The 26067-nt window shown below is 39.1% G+C and overlaps 1 protein-coding gene across 1 annotated transcript in view; it reads right to left on the minus strand.

Moving 5' to 3' along the window:
* The window catches only part of LOC136877560 (5-hydroxytryptamine receptor 1), an 843781-nt gene that overhangs the window by 286585 nt on the left and 531129 nt on the right, over positions 1-26067 (minus strand). The window contains exon 2 of the mRNA XM_067151700.2: positions 18692-18754. Coding sequence (XP_067007801.2) covers positions 18692-18754 — 63 coding nt within the window. The remainder of the gene's footprint in view (positions 1-18691; positions 18755-26067) is intronic.

Consider the following 26067-nt stretch of genomic DNA (forward strand, 5'->3'; position numbering starts at 1 on the left):
CTACATGACGTCGATGCACTATACTTGTAACCACAATATACCCTATGATTTATTATTATTATTATTATTATTATTATTAAAATAGCCGTCATTTCGACTGTCCTTGAATGTACTTGTAGGAATAAAAGAATGGAATGTTTCGGTGTCCATTATCCTTAACCTCATTACGAAATGCGATAGATTAATTATTAGCCCTACGTCCGGCCACGTTGTCGTAAAAGGTAACCGGAAATTCGTTCTTGGTATAAGCTGGGTGAATCCCTGGAATAGAAGTCACGTATAATTTTTATTGTTTGATAAGAAAAAATATTTCTCTCCAATCAGAAATTGCCATAAGACAAAGTCTTCTGTACACTGGAAAAATCCACAGCCTGTTTCCAGTCATTCGACCGGATCAGGAATGGAATGAATGAAACCGCGATCTGGAGGCGAGGATAAGAATTGTGACGACTACCGAAGCCTGTCGCAACTGGAGTACCCAGAGAAAAACATCCCCCCACCGCCGCTTTGTCCAGCACAAATCTCACATGCATTGACGAGGATTTGAACCACGGAACCCAGCGGTGAGAGGCCGACGCGCTGCCGCCTGAGCCACGGAGAAGCTCTACTGAGCGCTATGATTTCATTAAGAGAGTTTGAAAAATCATTAAGAGAGGACTTGTAGTTGATGGTCCCTTGAAATGATTTCCTAATATTGCAATTAAGCCCTTTAGAGTAGTAATTGCAATTCATAGAACAATGGCGTTGTCCAAATAGAGTTTTCGCAGAACTTTGCCAAGAAGACGACATATGACTCTGTTCTTATGGTTAGGTCTATGGTACTACTTTTTTTAAATTTTCTTTACTTCGGACCGACACAAATCGGTCTTATGGTGACGATGGGAGGGAAAAGGACTAGGAGAGGGGAGGAATCACCGTGGCCTTGATTAAGGTAGAGCTTTAGCATTTGCTTGGCGTGGGAATGGGAAACCACGGCAGGACTACCGACAGTGGGGTTCGAACCTACTATCACCCCAATGACGGTACCTATTTTCATCTCCGGATTGATACCTAATATGCCGATACGCCTTCTGATGCCTCTTTCCGAGATTTCATGAACTTCTTCGTGAACAAGAAAAACTTATTTCAACAAAGCTTCAGAAATGGCAGGTCTTATTTTATGGCGCATCAAATTACGCAGTTATTCGCCATACGAACTAGAACCCGAAACATGTGCAAGTGTTTCATATTCACTGTGGTATTGCCGACAGTGTCTATCGTTTTGGAGCCTGCCAGGTACGCTTCTAACAGCACTGATGTTAGATGTCATCCAGATGGCTTCTTTCCACTTTCCACTGCTCATATTTTTAGGATAGCTCATAAATCTATTAGCAGACGTACACACTCTGTACAGGATGACACCTTTCCCTTTGTGTGTGAGGGAAGGCCAGGATTGAAATTCTCTTTCTCGGAGATTTTTTCCTATATTTACGACATCCAGGGCAAATCGTATTACTGGAAATCCCGCGTCTACATTTTCCACTTCCTGACAGGCAATCTAATCCATGTACTTTTAGCGAATCGGGCATATATTTACTGCATTGCCTAAGCAATCTTTATTATGATAGGAAGAAGAGTTAGGAATTGGAATAATTTACCAAGATAGATGTCCAATGAATTTCCCAATTCTTTGCAATTATTTAAGAAAAGACTGGGTGAAAAACAGATAGAGAATCCGCCACCTGCACAACTGCCCTAAATGCAGATCAGTGATTATTATTATTATTATTATTATTATTATTATTATTATTATTATTATTATTATTATTATTATTATTGATAACGCAAGCGTAACGCATGCTCCACAGTATGTTGAGTTGTCCGATCAAGCAGGTTCGTACTTCGCAGTATGGTGGGTTGCTGCACCTGACAGGCGCATTCATACGGAAAGGAAGTAAAAAGATAAATAATAAATTATGTATGAATATTACGGCGTGTTCCACCGCAATAAATAACTCCATCTGTGGATCAGTGATAGATGTCGGCATCTTGATTCCAAGATTAAGGGTTCAAACTCGGCAGAAGTAGTCAGATTTTTTATATGAGAGCATGGAAGCTTGCTGCAGCTGATGTATGGATAGTAATAAATAATGGTATGTAGACCACGAATAGAGCCTCCGAGTGTTATGAAAGGTACTATTCGTAGGGTCACTTGCGTTGTAATACCACTTTCTAGTACAGTGAGGAAAGCAATAGAAAAGTGCCTTATCTTCACTGTGCTTTGTACGCCACAGGATGGTGCTGTAATTGATTTTTGCAAGTTTCTCCAAAATCTCATAACCACAGGTGGTGCTTTCGGAATATCCAACCCATCCCCGGGTTGAAAAACCGGAGTCTCACTGTTTTTTTTAAATATCGGATTGTAAGTAATACCAAGAAGAAAGGTCCCCTCAATTTTAATTACTGTGTTAACTGGGTGATATTACCTCCTGGCAATCACTGTAGATACCCACGTGTTATAGGAAGGATCTTCATTGTGGTAATCAAATTCATGAGGCTGAAAATAAAGGTTGGAGATTCTCTTCATATGGCTGTGTGGATATTTAAGGATTGTAGTAACGATGTAAAGGAGAAGTATGTAAGTCACTTGTAAGACCCCAGTTGCAGTATGGTTCTAGTGCACAGGATTCTCACCAGGGTTACTTGATTCGAGAACAGGAAATGAACCAAGGGAAAGCAGCACAATTCGTTCTGCGTGATTTAAGATAAAAAGAGCAGTGTTATGAAGAAGTTGCAGCATTTGAGCTGGGAAGGCTTGCGAGTGAGGAGACGAGCTGCTTGGCTAAACGGTATATTCCTAACTTTCAGTGCAGAAATGGCGTGGAATGACATTAGAGGAAGCAAAAACTTGAGTGAAACTCTTCAAGGTAGGAAAGATCGTAATATGAAAATACAATCGTAATTCAAGAGAACAAATTAGGACAAATTTTCTTTTATAGGGAGAGGAATTAGGGACTCGAGTAATTTATCAAGGGAAAAGTTTGAAAGATTTCGTTGTCCTTGGAAATCATGTAAGAAAAGACCAGGCGAACAACTGATAGGGAATCTGAATGACAGCACTACATGCATATCAGTGAAGATTAATGATGATGATGAAGACTTGAAGGCCTTTTCCCATACATGCAAAATAGGCTCTTACACACGAAATGAGCATTTTAAGGAAAATGAAAGTAACGAAAGTCAACTGCCCGCGACTTAAGGGTAGCGTGTCTACCTGTCATCCGGGGGCCCGGGTTTAAAATCCCAGCCAGGTCAGGAAATTTTCCTGGATCTAAGGGCTGGTTCGAGGCCCTCTAAGCCTACGTGAGGAGCTACCTGACGGTGAGATAGCGGACTCGATCTAGAAAGCCAAGAATAACAGCTAAGAGAATTCGTCGTGCTGGCCACACTTCACCTCGTAATCTGCAGGATTTTAGGCTGGGGAGCAGTTGCTTGATACGACAAGGCCCATCGGGGCTCTAGCACCATTAGTACCTTTTGTGTTAGTCAACTGCAAAAGGTATAAAATGTCCAGCAGAAAAAAGATATAAAAGATTGTTGAGGAACAGCTGTTGATTCCTACAATAGAAATTAGATTATTTCGTTTCACTTTAATTGAATGCAATGTGGTACAACGCCTGTGGAAATTGTCCCATTGCTACCAATCTGTGCCCAACTTCACAGAGCGGTACCGTAGTCTGACCTACATTCCAACATCGATCCTTTCGCACGTTAATGTCCAGAGATATTGTTCGATAAAGGCAAACAATTTATGTTTGCCGACAAATTACACAAAATAGAACATTGTTCATATGTTTTCGTATTCCATAAAAGACTTATTATGAACAAAATTCCTTTGCATTCGGGTGTAAAATTGAACCAAGAAGATAGAAGATGGGAGCTAAAGCTCTACCACTGATCCGCAGACAGAGCTCTAATAATAATAATAATAATAATAATAATAATAATAATAATAATAATAATAATAATAATAATAATAATAATAATAATAATAATAATAATAATGTTTGAGTCGTCAGTCCATAAACTAGTTCGATGCCGGCCTCCATGCCACCCTATCATGTTCTGTATTTTTTTATTTGTATGTCTTTCACTCTTTGTACAATTTCTTAGACAAACCAATATCACCCCATGATAAATTCCTTTCCCAGTGGCACTCCATTCCTAAGCCATCGAGTAGTTTCTTCAATCCATCCACCCAGTAACACTCATTTTGTTGTTTCATTTGGTGTTGGTATTGGATAGTCAATTGAGATATCATAACATCGATAAAAGCTGATCTCGTTACATAGGACGTCAACAATATGACAAAATGAGTGACTCCGAACAGGAATCCAGCAGTCTTGTTGTCTGTGTTAATGTTATACTAGCGGTATGCTCGTTCATGTGTGGATGACCAATATTTAATTAATACTGCATATTATTATTTTGTTTTGAATTTAAAAATAATTATACTCTACCTGTTAGTAAAATAAGCTTGTAGAACATGAAATTCCATTCGTGGTTTGAAAATATTTCCATATAATGTGTCTATGTACGTTTAAAATCGAATCATCCTCGTATTTCTACGTGCCATCTAGCGCGTTCTCCCGTAATATAGCGAGAGTAACGTAACAATTAGAGATTCTAATAGACCTCACCCCTGATGTTTATGCAAATCCCATAGCAGAGCTGTTTTCCAGGCTATACTTGTTACTCGCTTTAGTAAGTTTACTGTACATTATAACGTATAATATCCCAAATATCCGAGCTAGTATTACGTTCAGCCCGACGATGAACAACCATTGAGTTCCCAAAATTCCGACGCGCACCATTGGTTTGAGATACATGTTGCTTAAAGTTGCAGTCGGCGCTTTGTGCAAATAAATGGAGTCATGCTTCGGCTTTAATTACAAAAACATAGCAGTTTATCTATTTAAACAATTTGTAAGATTACAACATTCCGTATAGTTAAAATAAGGTTAATTTATTAAATTCCAATGCATACTGGCTTTCATAGTGTAATAACACGGGTTCTGATATTTGCCAGGCCTGGTTCAACAATGGTCGGTTCCTCGTTATTATGGAAATTCAGCAGGGTGTCAAGTCGGTGCAATAGTTTTCTTTATAAACTCAATTCCACACATAGGATTGTTAGACCAGTACATTTCTCTTTGGGGAAGAGAAAAATTGCCCATGATCATAAGAATTCAAGAGCATCTTCTGAATTTCTTCTTTTGTGCAGTCCTTCAATTTAGTCATTGGTGAGCGTATTTTTACCCTTCTAGAGGCAGCGTATTGCCGTGAATACATGTTGGTTTCTAACACAATTGCATCTAGGATTTGTAACGGTTCAAATCCCGTTACAAGATGATATCTGTATTTTTATTATTGTATGATTTTATCTGTATTTTATTATTATTATTATTATTATTATTATTATTATTATTATTATTATTATTATTATGTCAGTATTATTATTATGTTATCTGTGATATTGTACTATTATTGTAATTATCCGTTTTATTCAATTTTGCAATTGCCTGTTGCTTGCAAGATTGCACTTAGATGTATACATATATACGTATGTGTAGTATAACACTCAATACCTGTACAGTGAGAATTGTTGTATATATCAGAGATTAGATGTGACGTTGGTGCATTGTGCAATATTGTTGGCGATTCTGCCAAGTCATCGCCGCGCCATGGCTACGGCATTGTATTTATTTAGATATGCGCTCACGGAGTTAGCCGCCTGCGGGCTATTTCACCACTGGATGTAATATCTGTCGCGTAGGTGGGAGTATGTCATTGTTATTTCTGGAGATTACGTAGTTGTGTCAACCAACGTCTATATAAGGTAGCTCCATATTGTAGCGTCAGTCATTACTTATACGGATGCAGTACAGTGAAGTAGTCTACTAGATCAAGAGGCCTTAGGTGGTCAGCCAACGAGTGTGAACGAGAGATGGAGAAGACTCAGTGAGCCATTAAATATTGGTCATTGAGAGAGTGAGACCAAATGGTTGGTCCGTCACTTAGTGGAAGACGTGGACGCAAGGCTTACCAAGGAGTCAGAGAGGGCAACCCTGGACCTGCCAAGAGGTCATACCATATTGACTTACAAAGAAGTCAGATGATATAGAGAAGAAGCAGTCGCAAGGATGTATCACCACGTTAGGCGTGACACATCTACAGTAAACACCAGAGCAATGGATTACGTCGTAATTACACTCAAAGTGTTGAAGGTACAGTCAAGTGAATCAGTGAGGGAAATATTTCGTATAAATTGTTAAATGTCCGGTCAAGAAGAATTCAAATTCATGCCTAGTTTCGTTCAGTTGCAATATCATAATTTCATATTCTCATCTGTTTTATCGCAACAAGACTCACTATTTTTTTGATATATTATTTAAAGAATATATATTGTTCTATCAAACGAATTCATAGTTTCATTTCATTGACAGTAAAATATCTTAACCTCAAAATTAATGGGAAAACCGAACGCCAATCTCCTTTTCCCAGAACTTATATGGTATGTTGTCAAAAGTAAGCTTATTACCCCACACCCTAGAGATAGTCAAGAGTCTCATTCTATTATTGCTGTACTGAGTGACAGCTGGCGCCCTTCAAATAACGTATGTGTAAGTAATCAGGTCCGACGAGTGTGTATTTTATTTAATGAATGTTAATTTTCATATTTTCCATTATAAATGCAGATATTCAGATTTTTCAATTAAATGCAGAGTTTTATATATGTTTCAAAAGTTAGTCAGACAGTTAGGATGTTCTCAATGTGTCGACGCAACGTGGGACTCGAAGAAATTCAGAATTTGTTCTGAATGACAGCATATCATAGGTTCATTTGGGAAGAGTATGCACATTTAAGCCAACGGAAATTATTACCGGTAAATTTCAGGACTATAATTCTGTGATATATATTTGTATTTTGGGGATATGTCAAGGGATTTGAAGAGGGAAATTAATTTGAGATCGCGTACTATCACTAGTGAACCAAAGATGGACAAGGAAGACAATAACAAGTCATGTGACGACGAGGTCATTGCTTCTGCGGACTTCCAAGGTGAAATTCAGAGTAGGGAGCAGGTGAATACGATGGAAGGTTCTGGGATAATTCAGGAAAGTGCAGAAATTGAGAAGCACACTGAAACCCAAAAGGAAATCGCGGGGGGAATGAACCAAGATTTTCTAAATTTGCTGATGGCCAAATTTACTGAGATCAGTAATGAAAGTCAGAAACGAATGGAGGAAAATAATAAAGAGATGAAAAATTTTTTTAGTAGTAGTGAAAATAGTCAAAAACGTATGGAGGAAAAGATTGATACTAATAATGAAAATTGTAATAAACAGATTAACTCTTTAAGTAGTAAAATCGAAGAATTGATTAATGGTAACAGTGCGATTAATGATAAAATAGATGGGCTAAGTGAATCACTTAATTCTAAAATAGATACTAAGATAATAGAGGTAACAGAGCAAACATGTAAGTTAGAAAGTAAGTCAGATGAAGAGTGTGTTGAAATTGAGGGTGAAATGAAGTTGAATCGGAGCAATATTCATATTCAAATTAAGCATGGTAAAGGAACTGGTACAGAGAATATCGTAGAATTAAGTGATAAAAGTTCTAGTAATCGGGAAGAAATTCATTAGGTAGTCGAGAAGAGATTGGACAAGATTTGCAATGCAGTTGGGGAAGAGATGGGGGAACAGATTAGTAGAAATGAGCAAGTTGAAAGCAAACTTGTGGAGGTCACTGAACTACGGAACGAACAGGAAACGCTATCACAGCAGGTAAGAGAAAGAGAGGAAGAATTGAAGGAAGAAGTGAGAATAGGGGAAGAGAATTCTGAGAGAGCAGCGGAAGAAGAAGAAGAAGAAGAAGAAGAAGAAGAAGAAGAAGAAGAAGAAGAAGAAGTTGTATACTGCCAGGAAGTGATACGGCAGAAAGGTAGAGGTAAGACAGGTTTAGACGTGATAGTAGCGAGTGGTTTGTTCAGTAGGGATCGTGATTTAACCAAGTTTTCTGGAAAACAGTTTAATCCTATAGAGTTTGTAAAAGTAGTTGAGAAAAGATTTGCAAGTAAGTCGAGGAATAATATTAATGAATGGGAATACGTGGTGGAAATCTTGTCGAATGTTTTTGTCGGTGAAAGTAGAATATGGTTTCGAGTATACTGGAATAATATGTCTAATTTAGGAGAGTTTAAAGTGTTCATTGATAGGCTTTGGAAAGAATGTGTGCAAGGGCGCGCGCGAGAGAGAGAGCGCATGATGTCTAGGGAAAGTAATATTGTAGAGAGAAGGTTGGAAATGTTAGCTGTGTATCAGAGAAGAGGGGGTGATCATGATCCGCAGAGGATTAATAGTTGTGTTGATGGTGATAGTGGTCGGAAGAGTAATCAGAGAGAAGTGGAAGATGGGAGGCGTACGGATTTGAGTTATCAGAGAGACTATGGTAGTCTTAATATGAATGTTATCCAGGTGTCTTTATCGAGCCAGAGTATTTCAGATTCACAGGGAACCGGGTAAGTTAAGTGGACAGGCTGAAGGTAGAAGTTGAACAGGGATGTAGTATAAGTAGTTGTCTAGTGAAAGTAGATTTAAGAGTATAGTGTGATTGTGACCTAAGTAATGTTAAGTGAGATATTTAAGTAATGACGTAGTCGTAGATAATGAAGTAATTAATGGTAGTAGTAAGGTAGACGTAAGAAGTGTTCTGATAAGTGATGGAAATACTTATAACACCGAGTATGTGATGTAAGTAGTGAGGTAGTATCTCCGATGATGGAAATTGTGAAGGTAAGTGAAGGTACTATTAGATATTATAACAGCCGTTAGGTAAGTCACAGTGAGTAAATAAGATAGCGGTACCAGTCAATTGAAGATAATTGTAAGTTTCAGCCACGCCTTGTTGTACCCAAACTTGTGTATTCAGTTATTTTAGGAGCTGACTTGGTTGCAAATCATGGAAGTAGAGTAGACTTTAATTTAGGTAGTGTGTGTTTGTTCTATGACGAAACTAGCAAAGAAGTACGTATTAATTATGATCGTCTGAGGTAAGTGTGTTGGTGACGTGTGTTCTTTAAAATATATGAGAAGTAAGTGAAGTTGTTCCTAGTGAGAGGGAATGTTTTGTTGGGTGTGTTACGTGCCTGTACGACCAGTATCCGAGGGATAGTCGGTATGAGGCAGTGACGTGAGGTAATTTGAGTGAATTACAGGAGGAGTAATGGTGTTCGATGTTAGATAAGCATCGAGATGTATTTAGTGGTTAAGTGAGGAAGAACACGTACATGAACATAAATTTGTAGTAAATGAGTATTGATCGTTTGTGGGAGGTAAGTACCCTATTCAACTTAAAAATGCTAGTGAAGTCTTAGAACAAATGAACATTATGCTGGATTACGGAATAATTGAACCATCTTGTAGCCGTAGTATTGATCCTTTAATTTATTGTTGCCAAGGAGGATGTGATTTTTTTGAGATATGTAAGTCAATGAGGGCAAAATTGGACGAATTCAGTGGCGGGAAATATGTCTAAATTCTTTCTTTTGTATCAGGGGTATTTCACAATTGTGAACCGTATCGGGGAGTGTGCATATTCTTATAAAGATCAGGAAGGGGATATTGTCGCTATTTATAGTATTATATATGTAAAGAAGTACTTCACGTGAGATTTGTTGAAATAAGAGTAAGATTATTATATTTTGTGAGAAACTGGCAAAATAAAACTAACATCTACGATTTGCGTGTGAACCAAGTGTCGTTTTGGTGTATTGGAAGAATAAGTGCTACATTGTCATGTACTGTGTGACAAAAAAAACGGAGAACAGGACATTGGACAGTTATCTGCGATAACAATATGCGAGAACAGTTCTCATATAAGTGATATTTCACAAAAAGTTTTGATATGTTAAAAAAAAGAAGAATGTAGTGTAATTATTTAAAATTATTTGTATGTGTTAAATTGAGTGCTGTACTCTTGTGATTTGTATGAGAGAAAAAGAGAATGGGACACTGAACAGTTATCTACGATGGCAATGTGCGAGAAAAATTCTCATACCTTTGATATTTTATAAAATGTATGGATGTTGAAAAAGAAAATTATTGTTGTATACTCATTTAAAGTGTTTATCTGTGTCAGTGTTATATATATAATTTTGTTCATAAATCAATCGATTCTTTGTTCTTCGATTTATTTATGAGGGAGGCGAATTGTAACGGTTCAAATCCCGTTACAAGATGATATCTGTATTTTTATTATTGTATGATTTTATCTGTATTTTATTATTATTATTATTATTATTATTATTATTATTATTATTATTATTATTATTATTATTATGTCAGTATTATTATTATGTTATCTGTGATATTGTACTATTATTGTAATTATCCGTTTTATTCAATTTTGCAATTGCCTGTTGCTTGCAAGATTGCACTTAGATGTATACATATATACGTATGTGTAGTATAACACTCAATACCTGTACAGTGAGATTTGTTGTATATATCAGAGATTAGATGTGACGTTGGTGCATTGTGCAATATTGTTGGCGATTCTGCCAAGTCATCGCCGCGCCATGGCTACGGCATTGTATTTATTTAGATATGCGCTCAAGGCGTTAGCCGCCTGCGGGCTATTTCACCACTGGATGTAATATCTGTCGCGTAGGTGGGAGTATGTCATTGTTATTTCTGGAGATTACGTAGTTGTGTCAACCAACGTCTATATAAGGTAGCTCCATATTGTAGCGTCAGTCATTACTTATACGAATGCAGTACAGTGAAGTAGTCTACTAGATCAAGAGACCTTAGGTGGTCAGCCAACGAGTGTGAACGAGAGATGGAGAAGACTCAGTGAGCCATTAAATATTGGTCATTGAGAGAGTGAGACCAAATGGTTGGTCCGTCACTTAGTGGAAGACGTGGACGCAAGGCTTACCAAGGAGTCAGATAGGGCAACCCTGGACCTGCCAAGAGGTCATACCATATTGACTTACAAAGAAGTCAGATGATATAGAGAAGAAGCAGTCGCAAGGATGTATCACCACGTTAGGCGTGACACATCTACAGTAAACACCAGAGCAATGGATTACGTCGTAATTACACTCAAAGTGTTGAAGGTACAGTCAAGTGAATCAGTGAGGGAAATATTTCGTATAAATTGTTAAATGTCCGGTCAAGAAGAATTCAAATTCATGCCTAGTTTCGTTCAGTTGCAATATCATAATTTCATATTCTCATCTGTTTTATCGCAACAAGACTCACTATTTTTTTGATATATTATTTAAAGAATATATATTGTTCTATCAAACGAATTCATAGTTTCATTTCATTGACAGTAAAATATCTTAACCTCAAAATTAATGGGGAAACCGAACGCCAATCTCCTTTTCCCAGAACTTATATGGTATGTTGTCAAAAGTAAGCTTATTACCCCACACCCTAGAGATAGTCAAGAGTCTCATTCTATTATTGCTGTACTGAGTGACAGCTGGCGCCCTTCAAATAACGTATGTGTAAGTAATCAGGTCCGACGAGTGTGTATTTTATTTAATGAATGTTAATTTTCATATTTTCCATTATAAATGCAGATATTCAGATTTTTCAATTAAATGCAGAGTTTTATATATGTTTCAAAAGTTAGTCAGACAGTTAGGATGTTCTCAGATTTCATCATCTAAAATTGCTTGTATACGGTAAAAGGGTCTATTACATCCAAATTATGCTGCATACTTGGCTGTTCAGAAAAAGGAAATCCCCACACGAGGCTTTCAAGTCAGTCCACTCCCAAACATTGCTTGACTGATCATTATGAATAGCGCTTACTACCATTTGTACTTGATCACCGTCACTTCTTTCATCATCACTTGGTTCTTCCCTACTTTCCTCTACACCGAGCTCGATAGCTGCAGTCGTTTAAGTGCGGCCAGTATCCAGTATTCGGGAGATAGTAGGTTCGAGCCCCACTGTCGGCAGCCCTGAAAATGGTTTTCCGTGGTTTCCCATTTTCACACCAGGCAAATGCTGGGGCTGTACCTTAATTAAGGCCACGGCCGCTTCCTTCCCACTCCTATCCCTTTTCTGTCCCGTCGTTGCCATAAGACCTATCTGTGTCGGAGCGACGTAAAGCAACTACCAAAGAAAAAAAAAGCTTTCCTCTACCACACTTATGAGCTCACTGTCACTTTCAGTATCGGATCAAAAATCTTCAAAATCTACTTCAATGCCCATGAAATTGCGTGTATCACTGTTGGCACAAGACGGCATGAGATTGCCGCGTGATTACCAAATGCTCCATCGGTGGCGCACAAAATGAAGCTTGTAAAATATCTCTAAGAGTGTTATAATGCCCAAACTGACCATTGATCAAGGGGTTTCATGTGAGAAAACAACGTTGTTTGTACAAAAATTAGATATCGACATTTAAGGAATGCAATGCTGAATACAAAACCATTTTTGAGAGATAAAATTTTCTAACCGTGTGAGAACGGTGGCGCACGTCGAGATGAACGTGTTATTACATTACGGATATACCAACTGATCACCGACCAGAGTTCCATTGTCATTTTCCCGGTCGAACGCAAACAATTCCTTTGTCAGAGGAAGAAATCTGTGCCTTCAAAACAAGGTAAATAACGTTTATTGGTCTAACCCACTTCGTATCTTCTCTAAGAGGATATTACATTTCAACAGGAGCAGATGGTATCAATGTATAAGTTTGTTATCTTTTACAGTATTAAACATTCTCACTTATATTAAGAATCCCTCACACGTTTACTGTTTTTATACCTTTGAATGTCATCGATCAAACCACCGATATATTTCAAGTTAAATAGGCCAAATCACGGTTTCATTAACGAACGAAATCTCGGGATAACGGGACGTTATTGGTTAATGGGTTACCGTGCAATGTGTGCAAAGCATTATAAAGTTAACTATTGCTCTTGATGTCTCGTTTCTACAAAGTGCTCCGAATCACGTTATGGTTGGTCAGTCGCAAGCAGTACCTACCGGGCATAGTGCAAACTCAGTTCCGCTTTAGCCTTAGCACGAGCAACACGGATTTCGAGCAAGTGTGTACAAGTGTGGAGCCGAACAGTGAAGTGGGGAAAGCCCGTTTGGTTTCAGTGTTTTGCATATTATACGCTTAGGGAACTAACGATATTACGGATCGATGATAGTTGAAAGGAAAAAAATACAATCGTCATCACTTTCACGGAACGAAATATACCAAGACCAGCCCCCTACGAAATCCACGAGTGGATTTTTGAAAATTTGAAACTTGATGAAGCCGACATCGAAACATTACAGCTCAACGGAATTTCCCGACAAGTCTTCATTAAGTGCAGGAGGCAAGAGACAGTTGATCATCTTCTCAAGCACTATGCAGGTGAGCAATATTTTGTTCATAGCAATGGCTATCGTAGTAAAATAACTGTTGATTCGGCCGGCCTAGGGATTAAACTTGTGAGAGTTTTTAACCTCCCCACCGAAACATCTCATGGACACATTTCAGACGTTTTGCGTCAGTACGGGACTGTACTTTCAGTAAGTGATGAAACGTGGAGTTCCAATTTTCGATATAAGGTGACAATGGCATACGTGCAGTACGCATCATGCTTAAAAAACATATCCCTTCCTACGTAGACATAGCAGGAAATAAGGCTTTAGTAAGTTATGATAACCAACCACCAACCTGTGCCAGCTGCAGTAAGATAGGCCATTACCGTAGTGAGTGCCCAACGCGCCGTTTACCAGTTCAAACACCTGCTACACCCGACAAGCCAACCTGGGCGACCTTGACTTCAGCCTTGGGGAAGCTACCGATGCAACGTATACCTCTCACAACAACCCAACTCACCCCAGATTTTCCAGAGGTGGACACACGATCAGCTGATACACCAGACTCACATGTAAACACACCGTCCGCACAACAGGCAGAAATAACCACAGAAGAGGAAGAGACACAAGTAGTGCAGCCAGCACACAACCACCTTGAGGAGACAACAGAACCTGTTTGCGATAGAAATTCCCCAGTGGAACAGTCGCTCAGCTTATCAACCTACCAAAATAATACCCAGTTAAATGATGTACCGGTACTATCAGAACCACCCTCACAGCACCAGACACAACTTTGTGAACCTGTCAGCGAACCGTCCCCGACACCTACCAGTGACATGAATGGCTTAAAAAATGACACCACCACACAGTCTGTGCAGACGCATTCCGCACAGTGCACAAACAAAATAGGCGGTGACGAAGGTAGTTCAATGGAAACGGAAACCACCAATTCAAAATCCAACCAAGCAGTTAGTCACAGGGATCCAAGATTAAAAAGATCGGTTGAGGGGAATGATAGGAAGAAAGTAATAAAATTAAGTAAATGTCCTTCACAAACCTAATCTGAAGAATATTTACGTGCTGTTGGGTAACGCCAAACGAGTATGGAAGCTGCTAATGTTTTTTTCTTGGTAATCTTAGCTGTGACGTCAGTAGTTAGCTGCTACGGTACTCTGAATGTGAACTGCCTCCGAAGTCAGAGCAAGCAGGTCTTGCTAAAATAATTTATTAAATATTACGATTTAGACGTAGTTTTCTTGCAAGAGGTTAACGTCACGAACTTAGCTTTCCTTGGATCTCAATACAGTTATATAATCAATGCCGGAGAAAATTTAAGAGGAAATGCCATCGTCTATAGAGCTGGGATAAATATCAAACTCAGTGAATGTCACCCGAGTAGAAGAATTTCATGCATACTTACCGAAGATAATACACTGATGATTAATATATATCTACACTCAGGAACACACAGACGCCAAGAACGGGAAGATTTCATTCAGAAGGAACTGCCTTATTTTCTGCGTCACAATTATGATAACATTATTCTCGGAGGTGATTTCAACTGTGTATTAAATGCAAAAGATCAGACAGGTGAATTCCATCCCTCCCTGGCATTAGGGAGAGTATATCGCGAACTTCGGCTTTGTGATGTGTGGGAAGTTCTTCATGATAACAGAGTCGAATATATTTTCTTCCGAGGTACGGCTGCTTCACGTATCGACCGCTTTTATGTAAATAAAGAATCAGAGAATAATATCCGAGCAGTAACTGTTAATGTTGCACCATTCAGCGATCATCATGCAGTAGTGATGAAGACTGCGGGGCATAGACCGGCGGCACAGATGGGAAGGGGTTACTGGAAAATAAACAGCTCCTTACTGTCTGTCGACGATATACAAAATGAATTTTCACTCCTGTGGAATGATCTGGAAACTCGAGTGCGAAGAGGTGGACAACTTTCGATCAAATCTTGGCTATACAAGTTTAAGCCAGCTATTCAGAGCTTTTTCAAACGAAAGGGAGTAGAAAAGGCCATCAACAGACGCCGTACGCTGCATTCTTATTACGTGATTCTTCACGATCTTGTCACCCGTCAGCAAGCCGGAAATGACGTATCCAATCATTTGACCGCTGTTAAACGCCGAATCAACTCAATACAGGAAACTATTCTCCGAGGAGCAATCATTCGCTCCCGTGCAACATCAGTCATACACGAAGAGAAAGCACAGTTGTACCACCTTGCCTCTGAAAAGAATAAAGCGAAAAATAAAAATACATTCACTCGTTAATTACAGATGACAATAGGAGTCTTACCACTACAAGAGACTGCATTACTGAAGCCGAAAAATTCTTCCAGAGAACATGTAGTGAAAGTGAGATATCGATACCCGACCAAAACAAAATACTCTCCTACTTAGATCAACGTTTGCCTGAGTAAGGAAAACAGCAGCTGACCCGTGAGATCACCGAGGAGGAATTTCTAAAGGCCCTGCGCACTGCAAGTGACAGATCAGCTCCTGGCCCAGACGGTCTCAGCTTCACCTTCTACAAAAAGTACTGACCAGTCATTAAACATACGCTCGTAGAATTGATGAACATTCTATTAAACAACTCCGAAAAATCAACTGGATTCAGCGAAGGCATAATCATTCTTATTCCAAAAGTGTCAATGCCACGAACTTTATCAGACTACCGTCCTATAACCTTACTAAATGCACACTACAAATTATTTATGAAAATTCTGGCCAACAGGTTACGGCCGTTTCTGGCAACCATCATTCAGCTAGGGCAGACGTGTGGCATTCCGAACAAGAAAATCACTTTTAATCTCCAAGCAATTAGAGATGCTATATTATTATGTGAACACTACCCTCACAATGACGCAGCAATACTTAATCTTGACTTTGAAAAGGCTTTTGATCGAGTTCACCATGGTTATTTGTTTACGATTCTCGATAAGTTTGGTATTCCACAGTCAACATGTAGTATCATTAGATCTCTATACACTCATGCTCATTCCCGAATTCTCCTCAATGGTCATTTCTCCAAACCTATTCCAATACGAAATTCAGTGCGACAAGGATGTCCTCTATCTATGATCCTCTTCGCCTTAAGTATAGAACCCTTCATTCGAGCTGTCCATCACCTCCTAAAGGATGTACCAAATCCGCACAAGATGTTTACCGTCCGAGCGTATGCTGACGACGTAACACTTTTATTACGGAACCGAGCCCAAGCGGATCAGCTGATTGGAATAATATCTGTGTACGAAAGAGCCGCCACGCGAAAGTGAATTATCAGAAATCTGTCTTGTTACCTCTCGGTACCTGGCCAAACCACATCACATTTGCTGGAATCCCTGTCAAAGAAGAAATAACAATTCTCGGTTTGAAATTTACAGGCAAATTTCAGGAGACAGTCGAAAAGAATTGGACTGCAGTCATCAACACTGTCCGGAACACAATGACGAAGGATCTCAGCAGAAATCTTAATCTAATACAGAAAGTATGGCACATTAACTCATCCGCTCTGTCCAAGATATGGTACACGGCTCAGGTCCTCCCCATTTCAGAGAAACATGCACAAAGAGTAGAACTTGGAATTAGTTACTATCTATGGAGAGGATACATATATCGCATATCAAGAAATCAGCTCAGAAGGCCAGTTGATCAAGGGGGCCTAGGTCTCATCGCCGTCTCCGCTAAATGCCAGGCTCTGCTTCTGAGGTCAATTCTACTGGCAAAGAACGGACTCGGGGATATTAATGATATGCATGTTTGGACATCACCTCGAACTGGAAGCTTTAAGCGAGTACTGCATACTATTGAATCTTTCTATCCTCATGTGAATCAACAGTACATTCCACCCACGCAAATCATCTACCGTCGTCTTTTAAACCGTCATGGAAAAATTCCCCAACAGAAATTGGAAAAATATCTGGAAGCAGTTCACAACACAAGAGATCCCAACAGACTGGAAAAGTTCAGCATACATAGCCATCCAAGATGCCATACCAACCGAGGAGAGAAAATGTCGCCACAACTTGGTCCAGTCACCCTTGTGCCACAAATGTGAGATTCCAACTATTGACACACAACTCCACAGACTAACTCGATGTGATGGTATGATGGACGTTTGGCGATGGACACTGACTCTGGTGCAGAAGTTAACATCTTCCAATAACCCTAACGATATATATCGTATCTTGTTAGCTTTGGACATACCCAACAGGAACAACAAGTTTGCCCTAGTATGGCTAGCAATGGGCTTTCTTCATTATGCGCAGACCAACGAGAAATGCTCTGTACAAGGTTTTAGGCGGTTTCTCAAGACAGCGAGACAAAAACTGAAAGTGTATAGTGCTTCTGGAGGTCAGGAGAAATTCAATGAACTTTCTGTTCTTAACTTGTGATGATACATATTGTGTAAATAATACTTTGTTTCTGTTTGCATTTATTTGTTTCTCTATTTAATAATCTAAATTAACGATGTAATTGTATAGTGTATCGGTCACCGACGAAAGTGGATCGCCTTCCCGTTCCTCATTAAAGTGATGGATCACGTGTGTTAAAAAAAATAACTGACACATCACGTGTAAACACAGAAGATGATAAGTATTGCTACTCACTCAATATAATTATTCCATAAAAGACTTCCATTAGCCTAATCACGGTAAATTAGCCAGTATAAATGTTTCTAGTAATTAATATAGAAGAAGACGAGCCTAGTGTTAAGCTTTGATATCAAGACCATGTAGTACAATCAGAAAAGTGCTTACAAATAATAACTACACAGCCGGAAAGTAAACCATGCACGATCCTCAAGGACTGTGCATACTGAGGGGTTGTTGTGTTAGTGATTCATTTGTCACGGACATCGGAGATGGTGCTCAAGAGCATTGTCCGTGCGCACTCTGTTTTGACTCTGCAGCCAGTAAGTGAGCTGAGGTTAGAGGTGAACAGTGTTTGCAACATTCATTATAGGGTACAACCATGCCCCACCGGTGAGTATGTGTCCTGTTGAGCAACTGCGGGAAGCTGGATGGACGTGTCGACGGATTGCTGCACATGTTGCTCACAATGTAAAACCATCAATCAACTCTTTATTGACGTCATATTCCCAACAGAATGATACAAAATACAAAAAAGAAAACTAATATTTAAACGCTGAATTTCCGAAACTATTAGTCCATGCCACTACTAGCTCAATCCATATTACTATATTTAATAAGTGTGGGTGTAAAATAAGAAATGTCACTAATTTTACAAAACTGAAATAATAAAAATGCTTTAAAATAAAAACTCACGTTACAAAAACACCGCGACCAGGCGGAGAGAATTCCATACTGGAGAAATTCCAGGCAGTCATTCTGAAAAGACCATGGTGAAAAGGAATATTAGCAAAAAGAAAATGTGCAAAAGTAAAATAAAATACCGAAAGAAAATAATATTATTAATAATAAAGAAGAAGAAGAAGCAGAAAAACATTTTAAGTAAAAGAAAAATTACAAAAATAAAAATCATAACTATTGAAACGATTTTAAGTGAAAGAATAGTTTATAAAACAACTTCGTTTATCTCTAACCAAGAAGTTCCTAACGAGTTTTTCCAAAGCTCTGATTCGCCTGGGAGTCTTTTTGAATCAAAATTATTCTACCTTTATCTAGGATAACCTTCAACAACTCCCGAAATCGGAGAAAAATGTGCTCCGCCTCCGCTTTGTCCAGCACAAATCTCACAACGAGTAACCGGGATTTGAACCATGGAACCGAGATGGGGAGGCCGGAGCGCTGCTGCCTGAGCCATGGGGGTTACTAAGGCTGGAAGTAGCGACACAAATTATTATTATTATTATTATTATTATTATTATTATTATTATTATTATTATTATTATTATTATTGTTATTATTATTATTATTATCATTATTATTATAATTATTATATCAACCATAACGTTGATCTGAGTGACCATTTTTGTTAATTGAGCTATGCTCTGTCTCTGTCGTTAACACTCATCTCTGCTGGATGGCAATGATCTTGCAATTATAGAAATTGACCCATCAACGGGGGGTAAACCATAGCTAGTATATAAAAAAGATAACGAACAATGTATTAGGAAATCCATGCTTCCAAAATAAATTCACTATAATCTGATTAAATAAGAGTCTAACTGTGAGAACGTATGAGGAGTTGCCAGGTGGTTGAAATCTGAGCTCTAGCCACCAACGCAATAGCTGGGAATAGTGTTTTCCGGAGCCATTAACAGAACAAACAGGCTGTGCATATGAGATCAAGTGTCTCTATCGCACACAGTAGAATGGTCAGTCGGTTGTCTACCACATTGTACTGTACCTCACGCTACAGTATATTTCACTGAAAAAAAGAAAATGCATGTAGTTAATTAGCGAAGACTTCACAGGCAAGCTCTCTAGAGATTACCTTGGTATAATAAACTCTATCCCACAGGACGACCTGAAAGTCCATTTCAATTGTTCTCGGGTTACACAACTGTAACATCTTTATTGAACGGACAATACATATAACTGCTCCTTAATAATGGATACACACCATAAATAATGGTGGGCAAACACCAATTTACTTTCATAATTTTATGACGTGTATTTGATAGTTAATTAACTACGAATTAATTTTACATGGTCCCTTTAGTGGTTGATATTGGCTATCAGAGCATTCATTGCACGTTTATTTGACAATACCACTGAACATTAACAATTTGTAATACATCCCTCTGAATTGTATCGTTATTCCTATTACTTTGCACGATACAGATATAAACTAGGAGATTTGATATTATTGTTCTATCAACGATTCTACGTCAAAATTTCATTTTTTGAGAGTTAAATTGTATTGCGATTGTTATTTCTCCATTAATTTCTAAACTGCCGAACTACTATTCAAATGGTACACGAGACAAAATGATGTGGTCGCTACCGACGTCAGAAAGCTGAATTCAGTCAATCAGTCAACCATAAATGATCTGCATTTAGGTCTGGCGATCAGGTTGCAGATTCTCTATTAATTGTTTACCTAGTTTTTCTTAATCAAGTAGCGAATATTTAAGAATGAATTAAATTAAATGAATTTTATATTTATTGACTATATGACTAGAAAATTTGACAAAGTATAAAAGTGTTTTCAATTTATCATGTCAATCTAGTAATGTAATTTTTGTATCTGATAAATAGTGATTATTCTAGCTGATGATGTCCGTCAATAGAAGAATTTTGTACTAGATTTAATAAATTCTATATGTTTTGAATGGGCAGACTGCTTTATTATAATATTTCAGTTATTCTTAAATATTCGCTACTCGATTTTATAGTCACTATGGGTTTTTAGCAAAAATTAAGCAGTTAAAACTTGTTACATATAATAATAGCTTGTCCTAACATTTTCAAATAACTTAGAAATTTATCGAACATTTCCATTGATAATTTATTCCAACTCCCTACTCCTCATCCTATAAATTAATATTTGAAGCAATTTGACCTTACGAATTCCTACTTTATCGTCATGTTATGATCTTTCCTACATTATAAACCTCCTCTCCAGTTTACTCCTCTACTTATATCATTCCACGAAAATACTCCACTGACAGCTCGAAACATACCACGCAGTCGATCATATCGTCTCCTTGCTCCCCAGTCTTCCCAGCCAAAAGTTCGCAACATTTTCGTAACACTACTTCTTTGTCGGGAATCACTCACAACAAATCGTGCTGCTTTCATTTGTATGTACTTCTTTACTAGTTCTCGTATCACGTACTCCTTGTGAGGGTCTCATACGCTGTAACTATACTCTAACTGCGGTCCTTCTGAGACTCGGAGTTCCTTGCATCACAAACACCTTATCCATAAAAAATGAACCCTCTTACAAAGTTGAGCAAATGTTGACTCATGATTTCATCTGTATACACTGACCACAACGCAATTCTTGTTTGGAACTGTCTCCCCTATCACCTTAACGCTTACATATCTTCATGCCCTTTTTGCATAGAAAGTTGGACTAACTTTCACTTACTGAACCTGGTTAAATATTTAGCCACCCAATTTCGGAACAACTGTGATAATAAGCAGGCAAACCACACTGGTCTGATCAAAATTATACCCATATAAACTGCACTAACGTAATATCTTGCAGACTAGGGACAGAAAAAAAAGGCGGTGGCTAAATACTTATCTACTAACTTATAAGGCGTGTGCATCGTAATATGAGAGGGGAAATAAGTACAAATGGACACAAGAGTTACCAGAAAATTGTCCCAAAGGCAACGCTAGTATTAGACTCACCTATAAAAAATTATTTCCACACTAGAACTCCGTTGGAGAAAGATTGTTCAATGCGTTAGTTTTTAATTCATGGTAACGAAATTTCCACTTTGATTATTAAAAGGAATGTCCTCACTGATTGATAACACCCAAACCACATAACTGTGATAAGAAACATGAAATCACCAAGAAGATTTGTCTGATTTCCGTCTGACCGTAACAGCTGAAAATGTGCCTTGAAGTTTAGTTCGAAGCGCCCAGCCTGCCATACACTTCAACGTTGCCGGTTGCGTAAACCCCGCCCATCCCTCGCTCAATAAATATGAATTATTAATCCCGTAGAGAGAAGGAACACTTTGGACATTGACACACCGTACACGAATCAGAAAATCAAAAGAAATTTAATTCAAAATGCTGGCAAGAATCACATCCTATTCTATCATGAAAAAATATCTACAATATTGTTGTCAGACCTATCCGTATGTTTAGCTCTGAATGCTGGGTGGGATGGATGAAGTACAGTTAGTAAATGCACAATCACGGAGACGAAAAAAAGAGCGATTGTTGTGAGTATTACTCTCACCGACAAAGTGTGCAATGTGCAATGCAGAGCATCTCGCATTTGTTTACCCAACATTTCGTTACTCTTACACTGGAACATGTAGCAAACGGACAGTAGAGTGCTGCGGAAAAGACAGGCAACAACGTACAATGACATATTAACCCAAAGAAAATTAAAAATGTATTTCCCGCTACGATAATCGAGTTTATTGAGTGTTTGTAAATATAACAACATGAGCTGTGCTGACAGATATAAGGCAATTAATATTATTCATTTCCACCAGCAGTCTGCAAACAGCTACTAATTCCTACTGCAGCCCCGGGCATTCCCACGCAGTCGCGTATGTTTCTGACTCATTTATACTCCGCTATTTACTGGTTGTTCTTATTGTTGAACCAGGTGGTAGACTACTATCTGCGACTGACGAGAAGTTGCGGCAGCTTGTAGGTACGGTAAGAGTAACAGATACTACTCACTTAGCTACAGACAACAGTCGTGACAGACAATGCGAGCTCTCTGAATCAACTCACTTTCCTTATTAAGCCATTCATTACGAAGTACTTATGAATTAAAGTAAATGTGGAACTAAAACATAATAACCACTCCGAAACTTTACGACACCACATCAGTTCGCAAGAGTCACCGCGGACGAAATCGTAGTTTATTGTCAGACCTTGAGACTTGAGATAAGCGCATGCGCGGAAGTGATGCTTATATCGTGCACCTCTTGCCCCGCCCATCCACCCGACTTCTCGTCAGACGAATGTAGTAATTGTAGCAGCATCTATTCAGTACCTCTTTCTTCCTCTTGCTGGCCTTTTTCCAAATTTATTGGGGATCGTCACTTCATGTGGATTTGATCTAGTTCGCATTTCATTTCATTTTTTATTTCATGATCTGTTTAACCTCCAGGATTGGTTTTTGCCTCGGACTCAGCGAGGGATCACAACTCTACCGCCTTAAGGGCAGTGTCTTTGAGTGTGAGACAGTCGTGTCGGGGTTACAACTGGGGAGGAGTCCGACTCGTTGCCTGAATGATCAACGTACTGGCCTTCGGTTCAGACGGTTTCGGGTTCGATTCCCAGCCGGGTCGGGGATTTTAACTTTCATTGGTTAATTCCAATGGCTCGGGGGCTGGGTGTTTGTGCTGTCCCCAACATCCCTGCAACTCACACACCACACATAACACTATACTCCAGCACAATAACACGCAGTTACCTACACATGGCAGATGCAACCCACCCTCATCGGAGGGTCTGCCGTACAAGGGATGCACTCGGCTAGAAATAGCTAAACGAAATTTAATTTATTTAACTGGAAAGGAGGACCAGTACTTCGTCCAGGCAGCCTAACCTGGTAATCTGAACCGGGGCCCTGTGGGCGGATGGAAAGTTTGTAAGTGATAGACGAGAAAGAGGAAAGGAAGTGGCCGTGGCCTTATGTTAGGTACCATTCCGGCATTTGTCTGGAGAAGAAGTGGGAAACCACGGAAACCGCTTGACGCTTGACGCTTGACGTGGGAATTGAACCCTCCCCCCCCCCCCCCGCTCTACACAGTTGACCTCCCGAGGTTGAGTGAGCCCCGCTCGAGGCCTCCTATCACTTTTCAAATTTCGTGCCGGGCCTTCGGGGATGACAGCTAATCACGCTAGCCACTACAAAACGAAGGCGGACTGGTCAAGTTTTACGGCCGGAGACCCTTCCTGGAAGGATGTATTCACTGCTGTGGGGTTCTGCAGTGGATGGTAGTTTAGTGTGTTTTATGAAGACGACCTAGCTGAATGCATCAGACGGTTGAGGAGCTGGCCTGAACCCAACTTGGCAGGTTCTATTCTGGCTCGGTCCGGTGGTATTTGAATGTGCTCAAATACGTCAGCCTTGTGTCGGTAGATTTACTGGCACGTAAAAGAACTCCTGCTGGACTAAATTCGGGCACATCGGTGTATCCAAAAACCGTAAAAGTAGTTAGTGGGACATAAAGCAAATACAGTTGTTAATGAATGACGATGAACACAAAAACTGAGTCCTAGAGCCAGAGAAATTAACCACACTTAGTTCAAAATTCCAGCCCCGCCGAGAATTGAAGCACGAGCCCTCTGAATTGATTTCAATACGTTGACTATTCAGCCGACGAGCAGGGTATTAGGTACGGTACCTCCTCCTGAAAGTTTTTATTATGTACCTCACTCAGACAGGGCAGTATCACAAGCGTTTCTCCTCGTCTTCCCGAACTGCTAAAGACGAGACTGAACACATGTTATGGAAATTAGACTCCCCTCCGCTCTGGGAGTTTATTCAAGCTGCTAGTATTTCCAGAACACGTACACTGGCTCCTTGTTCAATATTTGCCTTCCGGTTTCTGCCACTTAAAAATAACAGCAGCGTATTGGAAGGATGGATCAGCCCAGCTACCGGGAGTGATGCTATACCAAGGGTAACTATTATAGTCAGCACAATGCCTGTATTGTTCGCTAAGTGACGGTACAGCACATGTTAGGTCAAGGATGGAGTAATGACCCTCCTTCAAACCGCTCACAGCAACATCGTCACGCCAAGGGCAGGACGTAGATTCTCTAAAATAATTAATGATAGGTAACTAACTTCCTTTGACAACTCATATATAAGATCCAGGAGTGTACAACTTGCGAGCAGTTACTCACGGTGAGTATGGAAAACTCAGTTTAAAATTCCTCCTACTGAAATGTATTAAGCTTCTTAATAATAATAATAATAATAATAATAATAATAATAATAATAATAATAATAATAATAATAATAATAATAATGATAACCAACCGGACAAGAGAAAATAGCCCAAAACAACCGTGTCCAAAAACTCAGAAGAGCTTATAGGAGAACAAGAGAAATATACAACCAAAAATATATGTCTCTCCACGTTAAGATTAAACATTACAATACCGTAATCAAACCGGAGGCTTTATATGCAGGGGAAACTCTAACGCTTCATAGAAAGGGCGAACTGGAAAATATCCTAAAAGGAGAGCGAAAAATCATGAGGAAAATTTTAGGACCAAGACACACGGGAGAAGGGTACCGCCTCCAAACCCGGAAATCCACAGAAAAATTATCTAATTTTGCGGCAGACCTCAGAAAAAAAAGGCTAAAATTTTATGGACATGTTAAGAGGCTTCCAGAAACTAGACTAACCCACCAAGTTCTTGAAAGAGTTGCCAAACTGAAGAATTTTCCTTGGATACAACAAACAAAAGCGGACATGAAGAACGCACAAATTCTCTGTGAAGACATTTTGAATCGAAATATATATAGAAAGAAAATTGACAATTGGGAAGTTACTCCAGAGAATGAAGTACCTAAAAGAGCAGGTACCAAGTGGACGGAAGAAAGGGAAAGGATCTTTAGTCAACAGATGAAAGCATCCTGGATCCTCCGCAAACGAAATCATAAATAAAGCTTCGTGTGATCCGAAAGGGACCATACACGCATAATAATAATAATAATAATACTAATAATAATAATAATAATATTGGTTTTGCGTCCCACTAAATAAATTTTGACGAATTCCGGAGGCACCGAGTTGTCGGAATTCTGTCCCGCAGAAGTTCGTTTATGTGCCATTAAATTTACCGACACGAGGCTGACGTATGTGAGCACAATCAAATAGGCCTACCACCGGACTGAGCCAGGATCGAATCTGCCAAGTTAATGTCAGAAGACAGCGCCTCAACCGTCTGAGCCACTCAGCCCGGCTCTTAAGCTTCTTGATCACAGTCAATCCTTTGTTTAAAAACACTTGATAAATTTCAATGTTAATCGAGTTGTACACGGATTTCGATATTGTGCTATTATATAC

This window comes from Anabrus simplex, chromosome 7 (assembly GCF_040414725.1).
Source record: "Anabrus simplex isolate iqAnaSimp1 chromosome 7, ASM4041472v1, whole genome shotgun sequence".
Taxonomy (NCBI): domain Eukaryota; kingdom Metazoa; phylum Arthropoda; class Insecta; order Orthoptera; family Tettigoniidae; genus Anabrus; species Anabrus simplex.